The sequence below is a fragment of the Bidens hawaiensis genome, unplaced genomic scaffold (assembly GCF_021521415.1).
Source record: "Bidens hawaiensis isolate Kalapana, Puna unplaced genomic scaffold, B.hawaiensis_p1.1 tig00011510_1, whole genome shotgun sequence".
In the NCBI taxonomy this organism is placed as follows: Eukaryota; Viridiplantae; Streptophyta; class Magnoliopsida; order Asterales; family Asteraceae; genus Bidens; species Bidens hawaiensis.
In genome coordinates, this window is record NW_027491901.1 from 292220 (window position 1) to 304305 (window position 12086).

The 12086-nt window shown below is 34.7% G+C and overlaps 1 protein-coding gene across 3 annotated transcripts; it reads right to left on the reverse strand.

Moving 5' to 3' along the window:
• Positions 1-1604: 1604 nt before the first annotated feature.
• On the reverse strand, positions 1605-11811 carry LOC143538193 (putative calcium-transporting ATPase 11, plasma membrane-type). Of its 3 annotated transcripts, none has more exons than XM_077031799.1 (6): positions 11644-11811; positions 5632-5689; positions 3440-5559; positions 2537-2708; positions 2175-2473; positions 1605-1904 (listed from the first exon to the last, which is right to left on the reverse strand). In XM_077031799.1, exons 1-6 carry the CDS (start codon positions 11809-11811, stop codon positions 1605-1607), a joined length of 3117 nt encoding a protein of 1038 aa, XP_076887914.1. The 3 variants fall into 3 exon arrangements, with proteins under 3 accessions (XP_076887914.1, XP_076887915.1, XP_076887913.1); XM_077031800.1 differs by having other exon boundaries at positions 5632-5680; positions 11638-11811; XM_077031798.1 differs by having other exon boundaries at positions 5632-5686; positions 11638-11811.
• Positions 11812-12086: the final 275 nt, after the last annotated feature.

Genomic DNA, 12086 nt, shown 5'->3' on the forward strand with positions numbered 1-12086 from the left:
AGAGGGAATCTGCCTCATTCAAAGAATGTTCAAAAGACCGCAAGTGGTCTTCTTTGTCCACCTCAACTTAGCGGAAGGTGAGTTCATATGCCCTGATATTATTATTATTATTATTATCATATTAATTGGTAGAATCTTTAATCGTAATGTTATTTGCTAGATGTTTATTTTGTTACGGTGATGTTTGGATGTGATTATTTTGAACCAAACCTTTTATGAAATGATAACTTGAACTTTTTTGTGTGCCTAGGAGTAATGTGGTTACGGAAGATATAAACAAGCTGTTCACGCGAAGAAACGTGACTGAACCGCAGTCTAGCAGATCTCCAAGTGAATCTTAGGTTATTTCCTTGTAACATAGTAAAACATACAAGGATTCATAAGATGTTGGTCAAATGTTGTTAGGGATCTTAAGTAGACAGTTTGAATTTTACATTTTGGAGCGGTCATTTAGTGTCTGCATGCTGATCTTTGCCTTTTACATGAAGATATAATTACTCCATTCGACCTTGTTGCAATTAGTGCTTTTCAGGAACTGAGCCTGAGCCAAGACCAAGCTGAAAATTTGAGCTCAAGCTTGGTTTCGGTCTGGTTAAAAAGATTTGGTTCAACTCCATTTGGCTGGGTTAGATTGTTTGATTTGGCTTGAGCTCAAGCTATAAAATGTTGAAAGTTATGGTTGATTTAAGCGAGTCAAATAAATGAGCCAACATTGGCTGGCTCATTACATACTCAGTGAGCTCAGTTCAACTCGTTTACAAAACTTGACGATTTCAAGCGTTTCTCAAATTTTTCTTCTTTTTTCTTTTCTTTTCTTTTTTTTTCCTGAGTGTACTAGTCATAAATAGTTACCATACATTACTCCATAAGAAGTCTAACTTTGGCCTATGATGGTTTATTTTGTGTATGATGCATCCATAGCATGTGATGATATTGCATATTTGCATGTATGATGTACAATTGTACATTATAACTACTTTTATGAATGGACTCATATGGTTTGACAGTTTGTTCATCATACAGCTTTTTGGGCCTAATTTTTTTTAAATAGAATTTGTCTAAAGCTATTTAGTTTGTATATTGTAAATAAAATAAATACTTAAAAAAAATCATTAAAATGAGTTATTAAATAGTTTGAAATTTAGTAATTAGATAACATCTTACATCAAAGCAGAATATTTGTTTAACTGTAATATTATAAAACTTTAGTGCTAAACTTCAATTAGTTTTAAAATGAACGGGGCCTACTCCTAGTAAGCAAACCCCAGTTTGTATCCATTTTAGATGTATATATAATCATACCAATTTTGAATCCGAAAATGTCATCTTTTTATTTTTATTACTATTTGGATCATGACATGTACACGGGTTTAAAGCCAGTAAGTAATAAACACTAAACAATGGAACAAAGAAAGAAACTTATAAGTTCCATAGATCCAGAAAAAATGTCATACTCAAAATACCATAAATAATGAAACAAATCAAAGCTCCGTTCTGCAACGCAAAAAATTGAAAAAATAAATCCGAAATATTCTCTACTCTCCAACATATGGGTTTTAAAAAATTTGAAACATAGCTCAGAAAGAATAAATAAATTGAAATCCTTAAGCCAGATCCGGACCCCTGGGAAGTGGTTCATATCCGTCATGGGACAGTGTGGAAGACTCAACCGGGATGTATTTCAGGACGACTCCAACCGGCAGGCTCACGGCTCCCATGAGAATACTAGCCAACCACAGGTTCCCACTTAGCGGAACCGTTGATGCAAAGGTGCCTAGCAGTTCAACGATGATTATTTGGAATGTCACTGTGCACACCATCACTATCATGAACACCCAACTGTCAAACATTCCGTTTATCACGTTTATTTTCTCCATGTCACGACTATTTATTTCATTAAATACCTGAAAAAAAAATGCATATTAATTAAAAGAAAATGGCTAGACAAACTAATAAACATAGAAATGATTGATTATATAGTGTAAGATAAGTCAGCTTCTACTAAATAGAAATTTTAAAAGTTTGATCCTTTTTCATCAAAATAACTTGAAATCTAAAATTCCCCTCTAGTTCAACTTGTATCACATTTTGTTCCAAAAAACCTCAAATATCTAACATACGAAAACACAAAAACCAACCATATAAACCTCCTAGTATCCGAAATATCATGTTACCTGGCAGAACACGAAGGTATTAAAGATCATGGTATTAAGAACCACAGTCGAATCAGGACCGTTGAGATTAAGAAGCCTTTTCCCATTAAACTGAAGAATACCCAAAACAATAAGCTGATAAATACTCTGACCAATAATGTTCCGCCACATCACCTTTGTAATAAAATTAACATCCCGTCCAATTGGCGGCCTTTTCATCAACCCATCATGAGGTGGCTCTGTTGCTAAAGCTAAAGCACCAAGTGTGTCCATTATCATGTTAACCCAAAGCAATTGAACCGCGGTTAGTGGTGCAGAACCTGAAATATTATGTCATCAAAACCAATAAATAATAAATGCGTAGAAAAATACACTTAACGGACCTGATGTGCATGCGGAAACAAAATTGGTCATGAGTGCAACAACATTAACGGTTAACTGAAATTGCACAAACTTTTGGATGTTAATGTAGACCGAACGGCCCCATCTAGCGACAACCACTATTGTCTTGAAATTGTCGTCCATAATTACCACGTCAGCATTTTCTTTTGCAACCTATACACGATATAGCACGAAAACAACATGAAATTTGTAGGTTCGGTTTTGTATAAACAGGTTATTGTCATTTATGCGGCAAACCTACAAATATGTTTGGCTAAACATGTTTTGTTTTTTCTTATTTAAATGTTATATCAAAATATGGTTTTTTAAGCCAAAATTTTAAAACTGAAACAGAAATTAACATCAACTTTTATAATTGAAACACATATTTGTTTTATAGATATTTTAACTTTGTGTTGTAAATTTATAATTTTATAGTAACATAAAAAATACAGTAAAAAAGGGGGCTAAATGAATCGTGCTTGTGTAAACCCGCTAATATTCATATCATCTTTGGGCTCACATGTCTAACGTGATTTTCGAGTTCGTGTAGAATTTGACCTAGTAACCTGCATGCACGACCCGTTTTAACACCCCTAGGTTCAATCATGGCCCTATAAAAGAAAAAGAAATGGGAGGCAAGACCGCAAGAGTGGGTTAGGGCCAACCCTCAAGCACTTTTCTTTGTTTTCACTAAATTTGATAAATAATTTACGTGTTAAATATCATTACCAGAAGTTATTAATACAATAATAACTTAGTTTCCTTTTTAGCAATATTCAACCCATTTTAACCCCCTTCTTCTTAAGCTAAATGTTTTAGTTTAACATATTTATTTTTGTAAAAAATAGTACCTTTTTTTTTATAAATACATAACAAAAAAGTTGAAAACATAATATACAAACCTCTGTTCCCGCAATCCCCATAGCTAATCCAATATCCGCTTCATGCAAAGCCGGGGCATCATTAGTCCCATCACCCGTTACCGCCACAACTTCCTTCAACTCGTTCCTTAAAAACGTTACTAACTTATGTTTATCGAGCGGTAATGACCGCGCCATCACTTGTAGCCGAGGTATGATTTCTTTTAACTGTTCGTCGCTTTTTTCCCTAAAAGCCGGCCCGTCAATAGCCAACCCGTCCGCTGTCAAAATCCCACATTCCTTCGCTATCGCCTTAGCCGTATTAATATTATCCCCCGTCACCATCCGAACCATTATCCCCGCATCCAAACACGTCTTAACCGCCTCCTTAACCCCCGGCCTTACTGGATCCTTAATTCCCACTACAGCAATTACAGTGTAGTTACTCTCGGGAATATCGTTGTTACTGTTACTGTTACTGTTACTGTCGTCACTTGTGGAACCGGTTTCAATATCTTTAAAAGCTAAACATATTGTTCTAAGTGCTTCACACGCGAACCCATTAATAACGTCGGCTATCGCCTTCCGCTGTTTACCCGACATTTGAACGACTTCACCGTCCTCGTTTATGATCTTGTCGCACATGCTTAATATTATTTCGGACGCGCCTTTGCAAAACGCTCGCAACTTACCGTTCGACAACGCGACTAAAACCGACATCTTCTTCTTAACCGAATTAAACGGCTCGACTTTAACGATCTTCACATTCTTGGCTTCTTGAGTGTAATTGTTTTGAAAAAGTAAACCGAACTCGAGCAATGCGGTTTCGGTTGGTGAACCGATAATGCTCGTTTTTCCCGTATCGTCCTTTATGATTTCCGAATTCGTGTTTAGAAACACCGATTGGAGTAGCACGGTTAAAACCTTTTCGGAGATCGCCGATTTGAGCTTTTCTTTGGTTTTAATATCCTTCGTGTCACCCGCGGCCCATAAACGCGTCACGACCATATGATTCGTGGTTAACGTCCCGGTTTTGTCGGTACAAATACACGTAGCGGAACCCATTGTTTCACACGCGGAAAGATGCCGCACGAGCGCGCGATCGTTCATCAACTTCTTCATCGCGAATGCCAAACTTAGCGTGACCGCCAACGGAAGCCCCTCGGGAACTGCGACCACGAGTATCGTAACTGCGATAGCGAAATAATTCAAAAGCTCCAACCCATCATTCATACGCCATTTCCCCATCTCGGCCCGAATAAACTTCATCAGTACAAACCGAGAGGTCAACATGAAAAAAGTCAACACCGCGAACGCCAACCCGATTTTCCCAATAATCGTAGCGACCCCGTTTAGTTTCACTTGCAACGGGGTCTCGTCGTCCCCGCCTTCACTTAACGTAACCATTAATCGACCCCACTCGGTTTTCATCCCGACAGACGTTACCAACATTTTACCCGACCCGTCTTGAACTTTCGTACCCGATAACAAAAACGGCTTCTTTTTATCAATATTAACGGGTTCACTCTCTCCCGACAAACTAGATTCATCAATCGATAAACTATACCCGTCAATAAACACTCCATCCGCGGGTACTTGATCACCAATCGAGAGATGAACGATGTCCCCGACGACCAAATCATAAATCGACACCTTTTTTCTAGTCCCGTCACGCGTAACTTGAATAATAATGTTCTTTTTTTCTTTATCCAAATCTTTAAACTGTAACGATTGTTTATAATCGCTAACCGCAGTAACGACCACGACAAGCAGTATACACAATATTATTCCCAACCCGTCATACATCCCTTTCGGCCACCCCTCGGTCGCGATCCCGACACCAACCGAGATCACGGCACACATCATTAATATTATTAATGTCATGTCTTGTAACGCGTCCCATATAAACATCCATAAGGGTCTTTGCGGTTTTTCAACAAACTGATTGTACCCGAATATTTGTTGTCTTTTCGGTATGTCACCCGAAAGGACCCCGTCGCGTAGCGAGACTTTGACTTTTCTAGCGAGTCCTTGAAGTCCACCGTGGAAGTCGTACGTTTTGTTGTTGTGGGACCGAACTATGTACGCGAGGTCCTCGGGTTCAATGTCGTATCCTGCTTGGACCACTTCCTCAGAGAGCTTGCGTTCGGTTCTGTTAGCGGCTGGATGAACCGAATAATAATATTTAGACGGGAAACAATACATGCATACGAACTATAAAGTTTGGATCGTACCGTCAATGAACTGTAACGCGGCTTTTTGCACATACAATGCGATGCGGATCTTTTCCTGGTTTAAAGAAAGATAAAACATAGAGGAAATGATGAATGAGTTTACATTATGGAAAAGTAATTGTGAATTGTGAAAGTGTCTAAATGCATATGTTTCAAAGGATGGCTTGTTGAATGGGTTTATTAAATCATAAGTCAATGTACAAATGCTATTATGCTAAGTATTGCTAGCATAGACTTGTGCAAAGATAAAACTCACCTTCAAAACATTAAAATCAGTGCATATACGAACATCCATGAACATGCAAACTAATTAAAGGTGAAACAGCTTTATAATCGTTATTATATTATTATTATTATTATGAAGTTTCAGTTTAGTGGTGAAATGATCAACAGTTTTGTTGGTCATTATGGATTTTCAGTTTCAAAAGTTTTGGTCATTTAATTTGCTAATAATAAATTTATTGGGTTTCTAGAAACACAAAAGGGGTGTTTGATTTTTGTTGAAGATTATTGTTGGAAGAAAAACACAAAGAATCAGTTGACCCATCATCATATTATAATTCATTAGTCATATAACATTTTTAAACGGTCTAAATAGGCGTATGGCACACCATTGGCTGCCTTATACAGGTTAAGGTGAGGACTGAAATTAACCGATAGTCACCGAATCGAATTAACCGATTACCAAGAGTCACTGATGGTTATGGTTAAGGTTATTTGATTAACCGATAAATTGGTCATGACTATGGTTAAGGGCGTCCCAACATTAACCGAATAAAAAAAACTAAGACATGCTTACGTCGAGATGAATATATTTGTATGTGTGGATTGGGTATATGTGTAAGTGTTGTCACGAAAAACCTTGAAATGTATGAATGCATATAGTTACATCCATTCACTTCCTATTTGATATCACCGATTCTTTTTCCATGTTCATTTAGTTCAAATTAACCAAAACCGAACCACAATTGAGCTTCATAACCGATTAACCGAAACCTAAGTTCGGTTATGGGTATGGTTATGGCTAAGGAAATCTCATAATGGAAGCTGGCGATTATGATTATGGTTAAAGAGTAATAACCGAAAAGAACCACAATTTGTACACACGGCTTAATAACATCACCTCAATAATGATAATTAGTAACATCATTGTTGTGATTATGGTCTATTATTTACAAATTAACATAATACATAGCCTTGTAAACAAGGATCAATGTCAAGCGCACACAGGTCCGGCTTAATCTTTTTGGAGGCTTAAAATGATGTCTAAAAACGAGGTCCTTTTGTAAAAATGTTAGCTTGCTTTCATTTCAAATTAATTTAGATATTATTTTTTTGTAAATATAAAAGTAATGCAGTTCCTCACACTTTCCAAACCCAATTCAGTTTAAACACCACTCAAATCACACATGCTAATCCAAATCCCAAGTTACAAATGTGTAGTTATTAATTTTGTTTTGAAAATTGGGGTCTTGGAAAGTGAGGGCCTAAACCCTAGCTTCATTTCACTCTCCCTAGAGCCGGTCCTGAGCGCACAGAAAGTCCACAATTGATCAATATCAATCGTGTACCTCTAGATAAACTTTTAAAAACAAAACAAGACCACGAACTCATGGCAACTTTGGGAATGATAGGAAAACCTTAAATTGATAGGAAAACCTAAAACATTAAGGATAGATATTCAGGTACGAGACTAAATACACAATTATAAAGTTTTTTACGGAGTCGAGACAGACAGATATGATATTAGGTAAGATCAGGTATTTGTTTAGTTGCATTAATACTGAATAATGTTGATGTATTAGAAATGTAATAAATAGTATATTGAAGTTGTAATAAATTAGAAACTATAACATGTTAATTGTCCAGTGAAATATTTTGTTAATTTGAGTTGGCTTTTGAGAGGAATTTAAATCGGGTTTCTAAGCGTGCTATGTGAGAAACAGGTTAAGTGACTGTTGAAATACGATAGATAACTTTTTTCGTATAGCGTTTAGAATTATCTTAATATTTGAGTGAGTCTTTTTAAGATGGGATGTGATGTTAATCGTACATACTGATTCTGACGCTTCAAGCATGACTCATCCAAAAACACCATCAACGAGGCCACCCCTCACTATGGGAAAACTCTATTAAGTCAGGTTTTGAACATGAGATCATAAGATTTCAAGCCATAGTCATCAACCCTATGCCATTAGACCAGACGCCTAACTAATTAAGTCTTATCGATAAAATCTTGTTTTACCTTCATTAAAATCAAGGTTGTTTGAAAATCTAGGAATCTCAAATCGAACTGATCTAAGCTACATAATGTAGGTTGTTTGAAAAGTGGTATAGGAATCGAGAATCGAATCGAACAAACATCACACATGAACAATGATTAAGTCAAACAAGATGTTTGTATACGAAATAGTCAATTACAAAAGATGTAAAGAAACTAACCGTGGATTTGCAGGAATTGAGATTGAAGCTTAGATGACAATAATCGACTAATAGCAGGTTAACTGGAATGGTCTTTTCAACTTTCAATCGCTAGGTTAAATGTTTTACATCTAATCGCAACCTCGAATGTTAAGTTTATATAATATGGGTCGTTAATTACCAAAATGCTCTTCAGCTTAAAACCGGTTTAAAGCGGTATTTTAATACAAACCAGCGATTCTATGTTCAAACCAAACCCCCAAAATTACAGGGCTTAAATTACCAACTTTGTATATGAAATTCGGTATAAAACCGATTCAATCGACCAATCCTTGCCATTTTTAAATCATTGTATTTAACACTCATTGCTCATTAATTGTCGCGAATAAAAATGGTTAATTGCTTATAAATTTTTGCTTTGATTGATATCATTAAAGAAGACTAATTATACAAAAAGTAAAGGGGCAATTTCATAGAATAGTAACCAACTTTCAAAAGTGTTCCAATTTGGTCACTCAACTTTAAAAAGTTTTCCAATCAAGTCACTCAACTTTTATGTTTGATTAAATTAAAGGTTTTAACATGTTTTTTTTAGCCTTTTTCTTTTTTGTTTCACATAGGAAATGTTTTTATCATTTTTTTAAAGTTGACGTTGACTGGCGACGTGAATTTTATTTTTTATTTTTAAATTTTAATATAATTAACATTTTCTAATTTTTTAAAAATTTAACTACATATATTGCAAATTCCGACCCCCACATCTTATCCTTCATTTCTTTCTTGACGCACAAAAAAATCGGTGAGACTTGATTTGAAGATTTAATAACCCGATTTGAGAAAAATATGCATCAGTGACCTAATTGGAACACTTTTGAAAGTTGGTTACTATTTTATGAGATTTTCCCAAAAGAAAAACACAATTTAATCTATCAAAATTCAAAAATAGTAAATCGTCTTTTATATTTTTACATTTATATTGAAACGTGTGCACATGCGTGTTATTAATTTTTTTGTCCAGTTTAGAGGCGCATAAACAGGTTATTTCAGAAAAGTCAAAAGCGGGTCTGGATAGGAACCGGTTCCGAGTATAATCGGGTATTTATTCCGGTTTTTCGGGTTTTTTTCGGGCTTTGGGTAGGGTCTGATTTTGACATGGTATTTCCGGTTTCACCAAATCCGGGTCGGTTACAGTTCCAGATACGGCTTTGAAAAGAAATCATATATTAGGTCCTACCCACAGGTAAAAACTGGTTCTAGATCATATATGAAACTGGGTATTTTGTGCACCTCCAGTTGAGGTGTATGTAATATAGATTTTTTTTTGTTCATCTAAAGTTATAAATTAAAATCTATGTCGAAAACATATCACATCTAGAACATTACCTCATCAAATGTTAAGAGATAACAAGTTATTTTAACCTTTTTATTACAAAAATACGAACTTAAGAAAAATAGAGATTATAATATGACAAAGTTGAGTTGATAATGTTTTTTTTATTATTATTATTAACTAACCATATTTTTATCCGCTTAAATATTCTCTTTCCTAACTTTCATGAATATGTAAAAACGTTTGATAAAATAACAAAGATTTTTTTTTTAGTAATTGTTGCTATTTTTCATTAAAATCAAAATGATTTTAATAAAATGGCAGATAAACAGGCAAAAAAGCATGAAAATACTAAAAAAACATGTATAGTAAGTAGTAACACCATAAAAATATTTTTTTTTGAACGTGCAACACCCACTCAATAAAGAGTTAAAAAAAAAACTTAAAAACATTGTCACATTATCATCAAATTTTAAAATTAGTTTTAAATTATTTTTTTTAATTCACTACCGCCTCCACCCGGCTCCACTACTTGCAAAAGACCCAACCTCCATATTTTCACCCTAAGAATTCATATAAAAATGGATCATAAAATTAAAATTGATACCCACAATAGATAAAAATTGATAATAATAATTAACCACATATAAAAATAACCCAAAAAAACTACCTATAAAAGTTAGCTATTGTGGATTCACTAAAAGCATCTACAACAAAGTCATACGAAACTACCACATCATCATCACACATTACATTTCAAACTATTCTAAAAAAACTTCACTTTCTTTCACAACAACAAACCTTCACATATCCCATTAAAAAATATTAAATGTGTGTTGGTTTGTAGAGACAAACTTGTCTTTATGGACGTTACTCCACAAGGAGGTTTATGTCCTCCAAGTTTGTCCATTGCCAACTAAATTCAGACCTAGAGAACTGGAGCGTGTTGTAAATGCTTTAAGGATGTTTCGGAATTGGTTTGATTTAATTAATTCACTATCAAAATTAATTTTGAGTTCTTAAACTTCAGCATAATAATCAATAACTTGGACCATATTTTGTTTAATTTTCAGCCTAGCATTCATAAATCCCTAGATAATATAAAGGAACGAAGCCATCACAAGGACGTATTCAAAGCTAGTAGGCTACTTGATATAACTTATATTAATATCTAAAAAAAAAAAATTTAAGAGAACTAAGTACTTATTTCATAAGGTTCAGTTCACTGGGGTCCAGTTTTACATATTACCATTATCAATTTTTTTAATCGACCTTAAATATTAAGCTCTTTGTTTTAATAGCAATTCTATTAATTCTTGTTTTGAGGTTACATGTTTCTTGTAATCTAATCTCTGATATCTCTTTTGTATAATAAGATTTGTTTACAGGTTCAAGCAATGTTAAACATATGAGAGATTTTAAATGGTGTTAATTGATTCTTCGACCTATTTATTATATGGTTATATACTGCTTGGGATACAAGTCATGTACTCATCATGTGTTTTTAGGACTTACAGGCTTGGCTGTCGTGCTGTGCTCGTTTTCCACATAGTTATTAGACAATAATCTAGTGCTACTTTTCAATTTCAAACATAGGAAAAGTCTTTAAAATATGAATATACGTATGCGTAAAATGCATATATGTATGCATGGACCTATCTATATAGTATGTGTTGCGGGGCCCTCGAAGGTATCATTATTTCTTTGGCCTAAACATCATCGAAAAATTGAATGTTGGGTTAGCACCGTAAATATAGAGAAAAAATAAAGTTTTCTAGGTACGTCACTAATAGTGTTATACATAAACCACTCACGAGAGCCAAAAATAGTTTTTGCTTATCTATTAACAACGAACACGCACCTCCTAAAATGTGTTTCTAAAATCCACCTATTCCAACTATGTGAGCCTTGAATTCACATAAATTTGATGAGAATAACATTAGACTAATAGGTATTTACACCAAAAAAATAAAAAAATAGTTGTGTAGATGAACAATGTGTAATGGCTGGATCCTTTCAAACCTATTTAGTAGTAGTTATCAGAAAAATCAAAACACCGAACAAAATAACCGGTTTACTTTTTATTTGGTCAATGTAGTTTTCGTATGTTTGATTTTAGAATTTTGTGTAACTGCAAAAAGATATGTGATTCAGATCTAATATTCGCTATCTACTACTGATCATGCAGATGATAAAATCTAAAATAAACACAAATTTCAACATATAAACACATGTTAAAAGAAAAATGATCAAACCTGGATCTTCCTACGTTTCTTCTCAGCCGCGGCGCGCTTGGCGAGATCCGCAACCATTCGAAAGCGGCGACGAGGGTTCTTTACGAGCCACACGGCTGACCGCCATTTCTTCAAGGCTTCTTCGGTGGGGTTCTTGGGTTCAACCTCAAAATTCTCCTTCAGATAGCTTTCCATTCTCTATGTGAATCTAACCAACATGAGATCATAGAACTGATGATGATGATGCTTGTGAATAATGGTTTCAAGGAAAACTTCAACCTTAGTATTCGCTACATGTAGAAGTGGTAGGCTTGTATACTTTCCTTGACCTTTTCTATATTGTATTTCTTAAAATAGCACAACGTGTATAACTGTCCACTAAAGTTAAGTGTAGGGATGGGTTAAAAAAACACAAGATAGAAAACTGATTAACCGTTTGATCTTTAGGTTAGTAGAACCGTTGTTATTTG